Source organism: Caretta caretta, chromosome 1, assembly GCF_965140235.1.
Source record: "Caretta caretta isolate rCarCar2 chromosome 1, rCarCar1.hap1, whole genome shotgun sequence".
NCBI lineage: Eukaryota > Metazoa > Chordata > Testudines > Cheloniidae > Caretta > Caretta caretta.
Window position 1 is genome coordinate 63,198,790 of NC_134206.1, and position 16,931 is coordinate 63,215,720.

Sequence of the window (16,931 nt, forward strand, 5' to 3'; positions counted from 1 at the left end):
CAAGTAATCTATAATTAGGGGTAAGAGTACTTCACATTTTTAAAAAACTGGGAATAAATGCAAGTCTTTACTTGGTGTTTAAAGGAAGGGAGTGGAGGAGCTGTGGCAAACGGAAAGAGGAAACACCATAGAACCGACTACAGTTCGAGACAGATTATCTGTCAACATGAGGCCCTGGTTCAGGAAAGAATTTAAGCAAAAATATATACGTATGTGTTTATGTCCATTAACTTCAATGGGACAGAAGCGTGTGCTTAAAAGTTAAAGTGTTTTCCTGAACTGGGACCTAACACATGATCATGACATCAGCTCTAGGTGCAGACTCAAAGGGGAGATCAAACTTAGCTGGGCTTACAGTCAAAAATATGGTCCTGCTCTGACAAGCAACTCAATAAAATGGCTTTGTAGGGGGTCTATATTTATTGTCTCTACATGACATCTAGGTCAAACATGATCCACTTACAAGTAAAAGAGATGGGGGAAGGTGTTTTCTAATTACTAGCTTTGCAAAGTCAGCATGGGATCTGAAAGCTAAGCTCATCAGCAGCGTAACCACACTGTCTTCAGACTATACTTTCAGTGATGCTTGTGCAACCTCTTAACGTCAATGGAATTACATAGGTCTGACTGATTAGCCAGGTAGTTGGACTTCAGTAAACAATTTTGTTAATGATGCACAAACTGGAAACAGAATCCAGCTCAGACTCTCTCAGCTGTGTTGTGTCTGCAGGAGCAACAGCAGTAAAAATGTATTATTGTCGCTAAAGTGAGCAGATATACTCACTATGCCACAGAGAAGGGATAAAGATAAGTAAAGAGATACCATTTTAGATAGTCATTTTCAGAGTAGAAATTCACATTAAAGGCTCTAACAGTGACAGTTTAAAATTCATCCACAACGTTACAGGCAGTCAGTGTATAAATAAAGAACGCAGGGTGGGAGTATTACACAGTGACGGCTTCTTAAATCACTAAGGAAACACGCTGCAGCATTCTGTACTAGTAAGCTATGACAAAAGCCCACTGCTGGAAATCATACCAGGAGGGAATTATAATAATGGAGCCCCACAGCCGCCAGGGCATGTTGCTTTTGTAATGTCATAAAAAACGGTTACTTACCTTCTTGTAACTGTTGTTCTTCGAGAGGTGTTGTTCACGTCCATTCCACAATAGGTGCGCGTATGCCACGTGCACAAGCGTCGGAAACTTTTTCCCTTAGCAGCTCCCGTCGGGGCCCCCCCGAGTGGCGCCACTGTGCCATGCATATATACCGCTGCCGCCCGACCCCCTCCGGTTCCTTCTTGCCGGTGACTCTGACAGAGGGGTAGGAGGGGGGGTGGTGGAATGGACAACTCATCTCGAAGAACAACAGTTACGAGACGGTAAGTAACCGTTTTTTCTTCTTCGAGTGCTTCTTCATGTCCATTCCACATTAGGTGAATCACAAGCTTACCTCTGGAGGAGGGTAGGAGTTACGGAACAACTGCTAGGAGGACCGCTCTGCCAACCGCTGCATCCTCTCCGGCCTGCTGGTTGACAGCGTAGTGGGTCGTGAAGGTGTGCACCGAGGACCAGGTGGCTGCTCTGCAGATCTCCTGGATCAGGACCTGAGCCAGGAAAGCCGTGGAAGTGGCTTGCGCCCTGTTCGAGTGGGCTGTGACCATCAGAGCCGGAACACCTGCGAGCTCATAGCATGCCCGGATGCAGCTTGTTATCCAAGACAAGATCTGCTGCGCCGACACTGAGAGGCCTTTCATCCTCTTGGCTACTCCACAAACAGCTGTGCAGATTTACGAAAGGGTTTGGTGCGCTCCAAATAGAATGCTAGCGCTCAACGGATATCCAGGGTGTGTAAGCTGCGGTGACTCAGGTCCGTATGGGGTTTTGGAAAAAACACCTGCAGACAAATGTCCTGGCCCAAATGGAATTGCGAGACCACCTTAGGGAGGAACTTGGGGTGCGGTCGGAGCTGCACCTTACCCTTGTGAAACACTGTATGTGGTGGCTCAGAGATGAAAGCCCTCAGCTCGGACACCCTTCTGGCTGAGGTAATGGCAACCAGAAATGCCATCTTCCAGGAAAGGTGGAGGAGGGAGCAGGTAGCGAGGGGCTCAAACGGGGGTCCCATGAGTTTAGAGAGGACCAAGTTAAGGTTCCAAGGAGGGACTGGGGGGCGTGAGTATGGAAACATCTTCTCCAATCTTTTAAGGAACGGTCCCACCACTGGGTGGGAAAACACCGAGCCCCCGAAAACCCCGGACGGAAGGAGGAGATAGCCGCCAGGTGCACCCTAAGTGAGGACGGGGCCAGCCCCTGCTGCTTGAGGTGCAGGAGGTACTCGAGAATGGCTTACATCGGGGCCTGGCACGGCTGCACCTGTTGGGGCTCACACCATCAGGATAACCTTTTCCACTTGGCCATATAGGTAACCCTGGTAAAGGGTTCCTTACTGCCAAGCAGAATCTGCTGCACAGGAAGGGAGCACTGGCTCTCCAAGGCATTTAGCCACAGAGCTTCCACGCCGTCAGGTGTAGTGACTGTAGGTCGGGGTGGAGAAGCTGCCCACGGTCCTGCGTGATGAGGTCCCGGTGTAGGGGCAGGACTACAGGGGCCTCCACCGACAGCTCTAGGAGCGTTGTGTACCAGTGCTGGCGGGGCCACGCCGGGGCGATGAGGACCACTGCAGCCCTGTCCCTGCATACCTTGAGCAGGACCTTGTGTACCTACCAAGGAGAGCCGGGGAAACACATACATCAAGCCCCTTCCCCATGGGATCGCAAATGCATCTGCAACTGAGCCCGGGCTGTGGCCCTGGAACGAGCAGAACCGTGGCCACTGGGCATTGGCCCTGGTGGCAAACAGGTCTACCCGGGGAAACCCCCACCTGCAGAAGAGCGAAAGCACGACGTCCGCTCTGAACGTCCACTTGTGCATGTGATACAACCTGCTGAAGTAGTCCGCCAGTTCGTTTCGCACCCCCGGGAGATAGGACGCCTGAAGGAGAATGGCGTGGGCTATACAAAAGTCCCAGAGGAGGAGAGCCTCATGACAGAGCAGCGAGGAATGGGCCCCGCCCTGCTTGTTTATATAAAATATGGCAGTAGTGTTGTTTGTCAGAACTGTCACGCTGTGACCATTCAGAGTGGCGTGAAAGGTCTGGCAGGCGAGACGAACTGCCCTGAGCTCCTTCACATTGATATGGAGCGACCGCTCTGCCCCGTTCCACAAGCCCTGAGTCCTGAGGTCCCCCAGATGAGCCCCCGATCCATGGTCTGATGCGTCCGTCACGAGCGTCAGGTCCGGCTGTGGGGCGGCAAAGGGGATGCCTTCGCAAACCACAGGATGGGACTGCCACCACAGCAGGGAGTCCAGCAAGTCCCTTAGGGCTGTCACTATCAAGTCCAGGGGGCCTGGGCGGTATATCCAAGCGAGCCATGCCTGCAGAGTCCTGAGTCTCAGTCTGGCATGCCTGACCATGTGCGTGCATGCTGCCATGTGGCCCAGCAGCCGCAGGCAGCACCTGGCTGTTGTCGTTGGAAACTGGCGCAGGAAGGCCACCGCTTGCTGGATAGCTCGGAAGCGGGATACTGGAAAGGCCTGCCCTGGCCTGCACCGTATCCAGGACCGCCCCTGTGAATTCCACTCTCTGCGTGGGCACGAGAGTGGACTTGGGGACATTGATCAGGAGCCCCAGCTCGTGGAACAATCTCAGGGCCACCTCCACGTGGCCCCGCACTTCTGCTTCGGATCAACCCTCCAGGAGCCAATCGTCGAGGTACGGGTACACCCGGATTCTCTGCCTCCGTAAGAAGGCTGCCACCACCGCCATGCACTTCGTGAACACCCGTGGGGCCACAGCTACACCGAACAGGAGAACCGCAAACTGGTAATGCTGTTGGCCCACGGTGAAGCGCAGGAACCGCCGATGAGCTGGGTGGATGGCGACATGAAAGTACGCGTCCTTCACGTCGAGGGCAGCATACCAGCCTCCCGGATCCAGGGAAGGGATGATGGTGCCCAGAGACACCATGCGGAACCGGGCCTTGACCAGGAACTTGTTGAGCTTTCGCAGGTCTAAAATGGGACGAAGGCCCCCTTTGGCCTTGGGGATGAGGAAGTACCTGGAGTAGAATCTTTCCCCCTTAGGCAGTGTGGCACCACCTCTACCGCCCCCACCTGTGGCAGCGAGTGAACCTCCTTCTCTAGGAGATGCTCACGAGAGGGGTCCCTGAAGAGGGACGGGGCAGGGGGGTGGGAGGGAGGGAAGAGAATTGCAGCGAGTACCCATTCCGTACCATGCGTAAGACCCAACGGTCCGACGTAATGCTGGACCACGCACGGGAGAAATGGGACAGGTGGTTCAGGAAACAAGGGGACGGATCCGGTGACTGGTCTGGTACGCTGTCCTCGAGCGCACTTTCAAAAGCCTGGCTTAGTGCCCAGCTGGGATTTGTGCTGATCTTAGTTCTGGCCCTGCACATTATTATTGTTATTATTGCGCCGTCGCCTGTTATCCCTGCTTTGCCTACCGTAAGGCTCATGCCTATGACGAGGCTGGTCCTGACGCTGAGGGGAAGGCTGCAGCTTAAAGGGCTTCCTCTGCATCACTGGGGTGTGCATACCCAGCAACTTAAGTGTAGTCCTTGAGGCTATGCATCCTTGCGTCTGTCTGGTCCAAAAAGAGTCTGGACCCTTCAAAGGGGAGGTTCTGAAGTGTACTCTGGACCTCAGGTGGCAGGCGTGACTCCTGCAGCCACGCCGAGCACCTCATGACCACCCCCGACAAGATTGTTCTGGCCACCGTGTCTGCTGAATCCAGAGCGGCCTGGAGAGAGGTCTTAGCCACTGCCTTGCCCTCATGCACCAGGGCTGTAAACTCCTGTTGGGAGCCTTGTGGGAGGTTGTCCTTAAACTTCCCCACCGCTGCCCAGGAGTTAAAATTATGCCTGTTGAGAATGGCCTGCTGGTTAGCAATCCTCATCTGAAGGCCCCCCGACGAGTACACCTTTCTGCCAAAAAGGTCCGGGCGTTTCGCCTCCTTGGCCTTAGGTGCCGGGGCCTGTTGACCATGGCGCTCCCTTTCGTTCACCGCCAAGACCACCAGTGAGCACGGACTTGGGTGGCAAAATAAGAATTCGTAGCCCTTTGACGGGGCTTGTGCTCCACAGCCTTCGCCGTTGGAGCGCTGGAGGCCAGGGTCTGCCATATAGTCTTATAATTCAATTGGATGGTCTTAATGAGCAGGAGCACTATTCTAGATGGACCTTCGGGGCTCAAAATGTCCACCATGGGGTCCTCCTGCTCAACCATCTCCTCAGCCTGCAGCCCCAAGTTCTGGGTGACCCTACGCAGTAGCTCCTGGTGGGCTCTGTGGTCTATGGGTGGAGAGCCAGACACCACTGTTCCTGCCACCGCCTCATCCGGGGATGACGAGGAGGTTAGCAGCTGCTCAACCCCCTCTGGCTGGTCCTCCTGCTCCCCTTCTCCCGCGGGAGGGGCCTCCAGCTCGGGAGACCTCAGGGCTGCACCGGATTCAGTGCTGGTCTCTCCAGTTTACTCTGGGGGGATACTGGAGGCCTGGATACTGTAGCTTCCAGCGCCATCGGGCGTGGTTGCAGGGACCAGGAGCACTGCACCAAGTAGCTCGCCCTGGATGGGGCCTCTTGGAGCTGTTGATAGGCCCAAGGAGTCCAGAAGGGCCAGTGACCTGTTGGCCCCCATTGGGGGTGCCACCCCGTCTGAGGGTCCTTGCTGTCCAGAGCACAGTGCGATTAACTGCAAAGGCTGGAGTCGGTGCCGGACTGCAGCAATGCCAACTGCAAAGGCCACGGCAGTGCCGATGATCTGTGCCAGCGAGAGATCGACGAGCGGCTCCTAACAGAACGGGAGCGAGTCCGGTACCAATATCCCCAGGACCGGGATCCGGACCAGGGCCGGCGTTCTTGGGACCGGGATCGGCACCTGCGGGAGTCCTCCAGTGAGGGCCGTCTCGACTCTTCCTGGTGCCCGTCTCCAATTGGTGCTGGGGAGTGTCATGCCTCATTCGTTACTTCCTCGCGCCGATCCACTCCCAATACCGTGACTTCCTTCTGATCCATGGGTAACTGGGAGTCCGCAGACAAGGAGCTCGACCAGGACCAACTCCGGGAGAGGTGCCGGGATGGCGTCCTCAAACGGCACACCATTTCCGGCTTACCCCTCGACAGCACCCGTGGCATGGGTGCCAGAGGATTCTCCCTGTACAGGAGGGGGCTCGTTGCCAACAGCTCAATGAGGTCCTTTGCCACCTCAAAGGTGTCAGGCGTGGAGGGCTAATCCATTAAGTCCTCGAGCCCGTCGTCCGCACTGAGCTCACTTAGGTCTGGGCTCGGTGGGACTTGTGGTGCTGGAGCCACTGGTGCCAGGGCCGGTACAGCGGCCTTCCCGCTCTTATCGGCGCTCGGGGCCTTGGAAGACGCTGGCCTCCTCTGCGGGGAACGTCCGCGCCTTCCTTTTGGCTGTGCCGTGGGCCGCACTGGGGAGGACGATCAGTGCCGGGGCCTAGTCTGGTGCTGTGGGGCCGACAGCTTTCGGTGGTTAGCCGGTGCTAGGTCTCCGGACGGCTCCGGGGCACTACGCACCGAGGAAGCTGGAGCCGACGCCGGGCGCTCTGGGTCTGGTGGCTGTAATGCAGCCTCCATCAACAACTACTTTAAACGAAAGTCTCTTTCTTTCTTTGTTCTTGGCTTGAACGCCTTGCAAATCTTACACCGCTCAGTTTGATGTTCTTCCCCCAGGCAACATAGACACGAGCCATGGGGGTCACTAACTGGCATAGGCTTGCGGCATGTGGCACAAGCCTTAAACCCGTGGACTTGCGGCATGTCCCGCGGCCCGGAGCGGGTGCTGGAAGCCTCCAAGCACCTAATCACTTAAGTGTGCACAACAAAGGTATGCTAACTAACTGATAACAGCTATCTATAAGAGAAAGGCTAAAGGACTGCTCTCATACAAGAGAGAGAGGTTGTTCCAATGCCCTCACGGACGGTAAGAAGGAACTGGAGGGGGTTGGCAGCAGGGGTATATATGCATGGCACAGTGGCGCCACTCGGGGGTCCCGCCGCTAAGGGGAAAAGTTTCCGATGCTCGTGCATGTAACGCATGCACACATAATGTGGAATGGACGTGAACAAGCACTCGATGAAGAATGGGATAAATTGGGGTATAGCACAAGAAACTGGGAAAGTAAATAAATGTCTCCTACCCATGCCCAAAACATGGTTTGCCAGAGTAAAGCTGCCATGTAGCAGTACTGAAGTATCCAGAAAGACTTACACGATAAGAAACTTTTTTAGTTTAACAAAAATACTATTATTTCTGAAGCTACTCATTACGTGACTGTAGAATTTCAGCTAGAACCTTCCTCAGTTCCCTCCTGCTTGGCTTTCTGCTACATACAATCTCTTAGGACATGATCAAAAAAGACTACCTGTTTTAAAACCTCCAAACAAGACCTCGCTAAATGGGAATAGTAGAGAACAGGAAGGTGTCACATACTGATGACCCTCCACCCCAGCAAGATTTCAATCTTCCCAGGGTTGAGGACAGAAAACTACTATAATTCCAGTGCATCCAGCTGGAACTGACTATTGTCAAGTAGTTCGCCAAGCCAAGACAGATCTAGTAGGTCTATGTGCAATACATGATATTAGGCTGTGTATCATCAATACACTGGTGAAGTTCTACCCCGTGTTTAGAAATAACTCCCAGGGCTGTAAATGGTCCTCGTGGCTGCTCTGACCCCAGGAGCAGCCAAGATTTGGAAAAGCGCAAAGAAGGCTTAAAGACACCTTAGCCCCCCACATCCCGCTAGGCTCCTTAGATGTGCAGCATGGAATCTCACTCCATTTCTTGAGGACAGGGAAAACCTCTGCATAACTGAGGATAGTCAGCATCCTTCTCTCTAAAGGCCTCTCAGCACATGAAGTTATACTGGTATAATTGTACAGATACAATTAAACCACTGCGAGTCCCCATGAAGACACTCTTATTCCAAAATAAGAGTGGCTCTTCCCATTTTAGCTTAAACTGCTTCTAAAACAACATAAAGATAAATGAGAAAAAAGGCACAGTTTTACAGAATAAAAGTTTCCTCTTGGAGAGTTATACCAGTATAACTGTAGCAGTTTAAATTCATACAGTACTTACTGTATACTGGTACAACTTCCTGTGTAGAAAATCCCTAAGTTAATCATTGACAGTGATTAAAATTATTGTATTAAAATCCCTAAGTTAGCCATTGACAGTGGCTGCCAACAGTGGTATCAAGTAACTAGGATGTGGGGGCAAGAGAGCTTCCAGGTATTGAGTTTCTGGGAAATCAGAGAAGTACTGACCTTCCTCGTCCAAAACCAAACTGAACTCAACAGGGGAGAGAAAGCCTTTTGAGGTCCCGTCTCTTGATATCAAAAGGCTTGGTAAGGGAAACCAGTCAAGAGCTGACCCTTCACAAAGACCACAAACTCATGGAAGCGATCAGCAGAAGTAACTGCTAATAGAATGGAGGAGAATGGATCAATAAGACATCACACTATGTAGAGGAGCTGAGTAGTCCATCAAACTATCAGTGTTAAAGACAGTGGATAGATCAAAGATGAAAGGATGGAAAAGAGGCGCTTAGCCATGGCCAGGAATAGGTCACTAGTGATCTTGGTAAGAGCAATTTTGTAACACCTATTGGCATTTGGCATAGCACTTCTGTGTGCCTGCATAGACAGAAGATGATCACACTCCTGATAGCTCTTGGTCATCTCCTCCGCAGTTTACTGTACATGTCCAAACTACTTCAACTTCTGATGGCCTGAACCATGCTGACCTCCATGTACTCGGAAAAGAAAAAAACCCACGGAAATCAGCTGACCTGAACATTTTCTTTCACCATTTGCACTATCAAGGTTTCAAAAAGTTCACAGAAAATATACTATAAAAAGTCAACAGTTAATATAATCTTGCACATTACAAACAGAACAATGTTAAAATGTCCTGCATTTCATATGGGTGAATTATTATGCTGACAAACTGAAGAGAGTGCAGAAAAGAGTCACAAAAATTATTTGAGGGCTGGAGAAAATGCCTTACTGTGAGAGACGCAAAGAACTCAATCTGTTTAGCTCATCAAACAAAGACTGAGTAGTAACTTTATTATGGAGTGTAAGTACCTTCACATGGAGAATGTAAAGGGTATCAAATCTAGTAGAGAAAGTTATAACAAGAACCAACTGCTGGAGGTTAAAGCCAGACAAATTCAGATTAGAAATAAAGCACAATTTTTTAACAGTGAGGGGTGATTAAGCATTAGACCAAACTACCAATTAAGTGATGGTTCTCCAGCATCCTGAAAAATTAAGCCTAAATACATTTCCAGAAGATATACTTGAGTCAAATTCAAGTTATTGGGCTCAACATAGGGGTAATTGGGTGAGGCTCTATAGCCTGTGATACACAGGAAGTCAGACTAGGTCATCTAACTGTCCCTTCTGGCTTTCAATTCTAAGAATTCACAAATTAACTACAGACATTATAAGGAGATGATGTTGAAGGACATAATATCAACACAAAAACATGATTCTCGTGTGTATGACAAAACACCATTCTTAAGTATTAGGGAGCTAACAGAAATACAGATGGAAAATGACATTCAAATTTTATCTAATTAAACATTATTATCTATTTAGACTAAGGTAATTAATGCATGGAAAATACTACTTTCATAAAGCAACTGAGGAAGAATCTCAGAGGATTAGCAAATAATACTCAGAACACAATTATCTTTCACTCTGCATAATGCTCCTCAAAAATTCACAGTGCTATTCTTACAACTCGTTTTCTCGGTACTCAGGAACAAGGCAGTAGCATTAAAAGAAAAATCAGCAGAACAGCTGCTCTTTATTTGACAGATGAGACTCATGGGGATAAGCTGCAATAAAAATAAAGTTTTTATCTGATAAAAACGAACACAGTCCTCATGAGTAAAACCGATGTTTCATTGCAGGTAATTGAATTAATGTTTCATGGTTTCTCCTGAAATACCCATCTCCCACTGACAATATTAACATGTACTCCACTTCACACATTAGATGTATGAATACTGATACAACTTCCTAATAAGTACACTAGTATTACTCTAGGAAGCAATGGTTATTTGATGCACAAACAAGTTCAGTATTGTTGGCTATTCCTATCTAACAGAAATGTTTATCGGCCATGAAATCAGCAAATGCAAACTACCACAAAGTTAGGTTAAGCTTCGTCTCTCTCTTTTTGCAATAACGAGGATGCTATTATAACGAGGATGCTCAACTCTGCACATGCTGTTTTAAATAAAGGTCTACGTATTTATTTTTAAATACTGTGGTTCTGATATGCAACCCTCCATTATTTTAAGAGCAGAATTTGTGGAAGAACAAATTCAGCACAAGTTTCTGTATATGAAGCAGAGACTTCTTAGAAAAATATTTTTTCCTAACATAACAGACTCTTTGGCTTGTCCACCTCCAAATAATTCAACTCAGCCCATTTCTGTTCAAGTATGGCAATGGGGAGCCCCAGCACATGGTACATCCCCATTCTAAAGGTAATACCTAATCACCAACAATTAATTAACAATATAAGTAAAATAAAATTCTAAGTTTCATTCTTTATTATTGTGATAAATAAAGGCGGGCGATAGCTCCCTTTGATGGACACACAGCCAACCAGTTAGCTGTAAAATCCCTCTTGGTAGCTGTTCTTTACTTGCTTTACCTGTAAAGGGTTAAAAAGTCCCCCAGGTTAAAAAAAAAAAAAAAAAAGTGGGCACCTGACCAAAAGAGCCAAGGGGAAGGTAAAACTTTTTAAAATTGGAAAATAAATTTTCCCTTTGTCTGTTGTTCTCTGGGCTGGAGGATCAGAACAGCCATGCTATAAGTAGCTTAAGCCAAGAATGATCATAAATCATCAGATCATGCCTAGAACTACTTATCTGAACTCCAAATGTGTAAGTAGATCAGAATGTTTAGCTAGACGTGATTAGGGTTATTTCTTTTATTTATTATTGGCTTGTGGACCCCTCTGTGCTAACCACAGATGCTTTTGTTTGCTTGTAACCCCAAGAAAGCTATTTTGGGTGCTTGATTTTTGGAATTGCTCTTTTAAAATCTAGCAAAAGCCTAAGTTCCAGACGTAATTTTTTCCTTTTTGTTTTTAATAAAATTTACCTTTTTTAAGAACAGACTAGATTTTTGGTGTCCTAAGAGGTTTGTGCATGTGGTTTGATTAGCCGGTAGCCACAGCTAATTTCCTTTGTTTTCTTTCTCAGCTCTTCCCTGAGGGGCGGGGAGGGGTGTGTGAAATAGCTTGAGGGTACCCCACAGGAAGGAATTTCCAAGTGCTCCCTCCTCAGTTCAAAGGGGGTTTTTTTGCACATGGGTGGTGGCAGCATTTACCAAGCCAAGGTCAGAGAGAAGCTGTAACCATGGGAGTTTAATACAAGCCTGGAGTGGCAAGTATTAATTTTTAAAATCCTTGAGGGCTTCACTTCCTACACTCAAAGTGACAGAGTTGGGATTCAGCCTTGACAACTATAATTAAACTTTAAACGTAATGGTCATAAAAATTTCCAGCCTTAGAGTCTGAAATCCTCTCAAAAGGGCTCAGCACAGGCAGCAGGAACAGAAGCTTCCCACATTAGCCCTTCTTTGTGCTCTAACCCTGCTTTAAAAGGAACCACCTACACGGAACAAGTTCGTTTCCATGCCCATTCAGTCCTTCAAAACCCTAGCCTCTCTGGTAAGTGCATACTTATTTATTGCCGTTTGTGCCAATTTCAGTAACATTTTGTTCCCTCTTTAAAATATATAACAACAATACAGATCTAGCACATAAAATCAGGTTTCTGTTATATAGTTATGATGTCCTAGTAAGGATACCAAAGTAGATGAATATGGCCCAGACTCCAAAGGGCACATTCTGAATTCTTAGCATGTCATCTGCCCAAATACCACATAGAGAAACAAAGGTTTGGAAAGATACCCACATAGAAAAAAATAAAAGTTAGGGTTGTGAATGTTGCATCCATTAACTAGCATTAACAGAATGCTATAGTTTAAAAAAAAAAAAGCCAGAAATTCAGGATATTAACAATTAAGGTTCCAACATCATATTAAACTCACCCGCCTCCCACCTATGGATTAAAAACTATCAGCAGTTTCCATCTGAAACTAAAATCTGACCTGTTGAGAACACGAATTCTAACAGATGATTGTCTCATATAAACCTGCACTGATCTTTTCAACTTATATCAGGTGCAGGAAGGTTTCACTCTGCTGTTTCTCAGGAAGGTGTCAAAACAACAGAACAGAACCATACGATACCTCAAAGAAGTTATAAGCTTTGCAAAAACAACAATCAAAGCTTACAACACTGAGCCCCACTTTCAGGCTTCATACCGGTTTCAAGAGCCACTACAAGTGAAGCCAGGTGAAGTTCAAGATGGCTGCTATCGAGAGATATATAGGACAGTTTACTCACAAAGACGACTTTTTTTCCCAAAAAGTGGAGGGTGTATATGTGCATCAGAATCAGGCTAATAATGGAAACTGTCTAACCAGTTTAACTATGAAGTCACTACTTTGGTTTCATAATAGAAGTAATACTCTATAGAGTTTTAAAGAATTTTATTCTGGATTTACTTACTTGTCGGAGATTCATATTCCTTTGTATCTTCCTCTTTTTCTTCTTCTTTGGATTCATCCAATTCCTTACTATATTCTATAGGGGATTGGTTCACTTGTTCTTCAGTGTGAGCATTCTGTTCATCCACAACTGAATAGCAGGAGGAAAAATAGTTAAAATTTCTTCAGAGAAAATACACATATGTAAAGCTTTTGTAGAAAATTAACATCCTACTTCTGTAGCACTAATTTAGGACATACAGATATTAAGAAAAGGACCGTTCTGCCTAATCAGTTCAAGAGCAGTTTACCAATCCTCTGCCAGTGATAATGAAAAAAATTAACTGAGAGGTGATTCACCACCATATCGATAATAATACTTTAAAAATGGAACTCTATGATGGTCTGGCAAAGCTTCCTGCTGATAATTTTCAGTACTTTTCTTTCTGAAGGAGAAGAGTTACAAAAGTAAACAAAACATATTACATCAGAAATCCCATTTAGCCCAGTTATACACTATATAGTTGGGTCAAATTTTCTAATATCACTGTATATTCTGAGAATACATTTTGGGTCTAATTTTCAAATTACATGCACACAACTGTGTGCTTAATTTGTGCATACAATCAGGTATAGTGTCTGAGCATGCTTAAGGCTAGTTATGTAAAGCTGGCCACCTGCATTCACAAATACCCACAGTAATTGTGAGACTCAGTGCAAAGCAGGTGCATTGCTACAAGTACATTTTTGTAAACCTCACTAATTTTGTAAACAAAAGTTTTCTCTTTTACTTTTAAATAAATGAAACTCTGAATTATAGTTATATAATGTAGCCTACCTATGCTATGAGGAACCTGAAGAGAACACTCAGACATTGTCACATCCTGTCCATTTTGAAGTAAACATTTGCTGATATACAACATATGAAGCTACACATTTAATCAGAAAAATAGGAACAGAAAATATATGTACCTATGTGTACACAGGTAAATTAACACTACTGTTGAAGGCAAAACTTAGCACTAAGAAGCCTGATTTCCCAGCCGCTGCATGCAAGCTAATCCCTCTGACACCTATGGAAGCTGTACACATGTTGCACCTGGAGAAGTGGGTCCCTGACTTCTGGTGATCAACTATGCAATCTTATTGCTACTTTCACCCAATTTTGGCATCCAATTTCTTCATTTTTAAAGAAAAATATTCCTGTAAGCTAAATTACACCATAAGACTTTTCTATAAGAAAATGAATTCAGTAACTATAAATTTAGAAAGTAGTTTTAGTGCAAGATTAAGAAAAAAAATAGGAATGCCATTTATTTCTGCAAATTTAAAAAACAAAACCCAAAGCATACGTGCTTGTACTCCTCTCAGGAATTCAGACCAATATGACAAAAGGAGCAAAGAAAGTGGTACTTGGTAGAGATTTCTTACATTGTTGAGTACATCTCCACTAGCTACTCCCTTTGGCAGCAAACAAATGTCATGTTAAGGACTCCATCTTGTCTATCAGATAGCACAGGAATGAATATGGTATAAAGATACAGACAGACAGAATACTCCTCTCCCTCTCTCTCTATATATATAGGATAGGAGTATTCTAACACATGGCATGTCTTGCCAGACAGCTTATAACAACCATCTACTGCATTTATGTAAGAATATGGGAATCAAATATTAACAATGGAACTTTATGCAACAGAAACAGTGACACTCTATGGTTAACAAGTAAACCCTTACTGATGTTCACCTTTTTCTGCTTGTTCAATGATTTGCCTCACTGCCTTCTTTAAACTGTTTGCCCGCAGCATTAACTGTTCTCTTGGTTTGAAGATTTTCTGAGTGGAAGACTTTGCAATGCTGTCTGTTAACTGTTCCTTGCTTTCAGACAAGGATTCTTCACTTGAAAACTCCTCAACTTCTTCCTCTACAATGGGGGGAGTGATCCGTGGTAGGATGGGAGTAGCCTGGGCTTCAGTGTGAAGAGCCTGGAGCAATAGGTCTAACTTCTCATTTAATTCTGAACACTAACAAAGTTACACATACAAACAAAAAGAAAAAAAAATCACTTGAGTGTCAATTCAAAAGTTAACTACCAGATTGTAGTGTGGGGACCTAAAAGTCTAAGCTGGGATAATGATTTCTTTTGTGCAGGATATTTGTTGTATTCTTCATTAAACACTATTTTAATAGTTTTCTGTTTTGTTTAAGGATACAGTTAAGAAATAATATCAGAAACTGAAATACAAAGGCATCATTGTACAGCAACTTAGTCAGCAAAGTAAGTATTCTTTTTTCTGCTATGTAATTTTTCTCTAGCAAACCAGATTCTTAATTTCCTTACCCACCCTAAATCACGGGTCTGTGATTTCAGCCTGGCCCACTATATGTACTATTGTCTCCCCTCCTCCAGCTGGTTATTTTCTCTTCACAATCCCATTGTTTTATTGCAATTAATTGGCTCCCTTTTAGAGAGAAGTCAATTCCAACAGCAGTATATTTCTGCAAATGACTGTGGTTGTAACCATGCATTTTACACACTTTCCCAATATATGCCTAGGACAGCAGTTCTCAAATGGTGGGTCGGGACCCCAAAGTGGGTCACGACCCCATTTTAATGGGGTTGCCAAGGCTGTCTTAGACTTGCTGAGGCCTGGGGCCGAAGCCCGAGCCCTACCGCCCAGGGCCAAAGCCGAAGCTCATGTTACAGGCCCCCTGCCTGGGGCTGAAGCCCTTGAGCTTTGACCTCCCTGCCCAGGACAGTGGGGGCTTGGGTTTGCCCCTCCCCCCAACCTCCACGGGGCAGCAAGGCTCTGGTGGGTTCAGGCTTCGGTCCCCACTCCTGGGGTCATGTAGTAATTTTCGTTGTCAGAAGGAGGTTGCGGTGCAATGAAATTTGAGAACCCCTGGACTAGGATACATGCTCTCTATTAACTGAAAAGTAAATAAATATTTTTTTCAATTGATAAGCTTTTCAATAACATCAAGTGTCCATTATTTAGCCTAACCAAAACAAGGCTGAGGGGAGATATGATTGCTGTTTATAAATACATCAGAAGGATAAATACCAGAGGGAGAGGAGAGGAGAGGAGAGTTATTTAAGTTACGCACCAATGTGGACACAAGAACAAATGGATATAAACTGGCCGTCAACAAGTTTAGACTTGAAATTAGACGAAGGTTTCTAACCATCAGAGGAGTGAAGTTCTGGAACAGCATTTCAAGGTCAGCGGTGGGGGCAAAAAACCTAACTGGCTTCAAGACTGAGCTTGATAAGTTTATGGAGGGGATGGTATGATGAGACTGCCTACAATGGCATGTAGCTGCAGTCCCATCATACCGGTAACAGCAAATATCTCTAATGATTGGTGATGGGACACTAGATGGGGAGGGCTCTGAGTTAGCACAGATAATTCTTTCCCAGGTGTCTGGCTGGTTGGTCTTGCCCACATGCTCAGGGTCTAACTGATTGCTATATTTGGGGTCAGGAAGGAATTTTCTCCTGGGTCAGATTGGCAGAGAACCTGCAGCATGGGGCACCGGTGACCTGCACGTTTAAAATAGTGCAAATGGTGGATTCTCTGTAACTTGGAGTCTTTAAATCAGGATTTGAGAACTTCAGTAACTCAGCCAGCGGTTAGGGGTGTATTACAGAAGAGGGTGCGTGGAGTTCTGTGGTCTGCAATGTGCAGGAGGTCAGACTAGATGATCATGTCGGTCCCTTCTGACCTTATAGTCTATGAGTCTTGTTTTTATTTTGTGGAATGGGAAAGAAAAAATGTCATCTTTAGTAAATTTAATAGATTGTTTTCTAATGTAAAGTTGGTCCCTTTAATGGAAAGAAAAACAACTTATAGCCACTGACCTCATTGAGAATAGGGTCAGGTCTCCTAAACTACTTTTGAATTACAATACCCAGTCCCCTGAATTACTTTAATTTTCATTAAATTTTAAAAACCTAATAGTAGCTGGAAAAAAACATGTTATGAAAAGTTCTTACTTTAATGGCCATGGTATCTGCTTCCTCTGCATTTTCCATTGTTTTTTCATAGGTCTTCCCTATTTTGGATACAAAGTCCTTTACAGTTTCACATAATATCCTTTGGATAAAAAAAGGGAGTAAAATAGAAATAAATGAACTGGATGTATCTATTAATATTGATTATTGGATGTATTTTTTAATTACTAACTTATTTTTGGTTCTCTTACTACAATTCCACCAAACTCAAAGAGAACTCCCATGCT

General features: G+C 45.7%; 1 protein-coding gene across 4 annotated transcripts in view; it reads right to left on the minus strand.

Annotated features, from left to right (window-relative positions):
- DGKH (diacylglycerol kinase eta) overlaps window positions 1-16,931 on the minus strand; it is a 265,194-nt gene that overhangs the window by 46,707 nt on the left and 201,556 nt on the right. For all 4 annotated transcript variants that reach the window (XM_075128739.1, XM_075128731.1, XM_075128734.1 and 1 more), the window contains exons 15-17: window positions 16,687-16,786; window positions 14,437-14,713; window positions 12,712-12,840 (exon numbers count right to left, since the gene is read on the minus strand). In XM_075128739.1, the coding sequence (XP_074984840.1) occupies window positions 12,712-12,840; window positions 14,437-14,713; window positions 16,687-16,786 (506 nt within the window). The remainder of the gene's footprint in view (window positions 1-12,711; window positions 12,841-14,436; window positions 14,714-16,686; window positions 16,787-16,931) is intronic.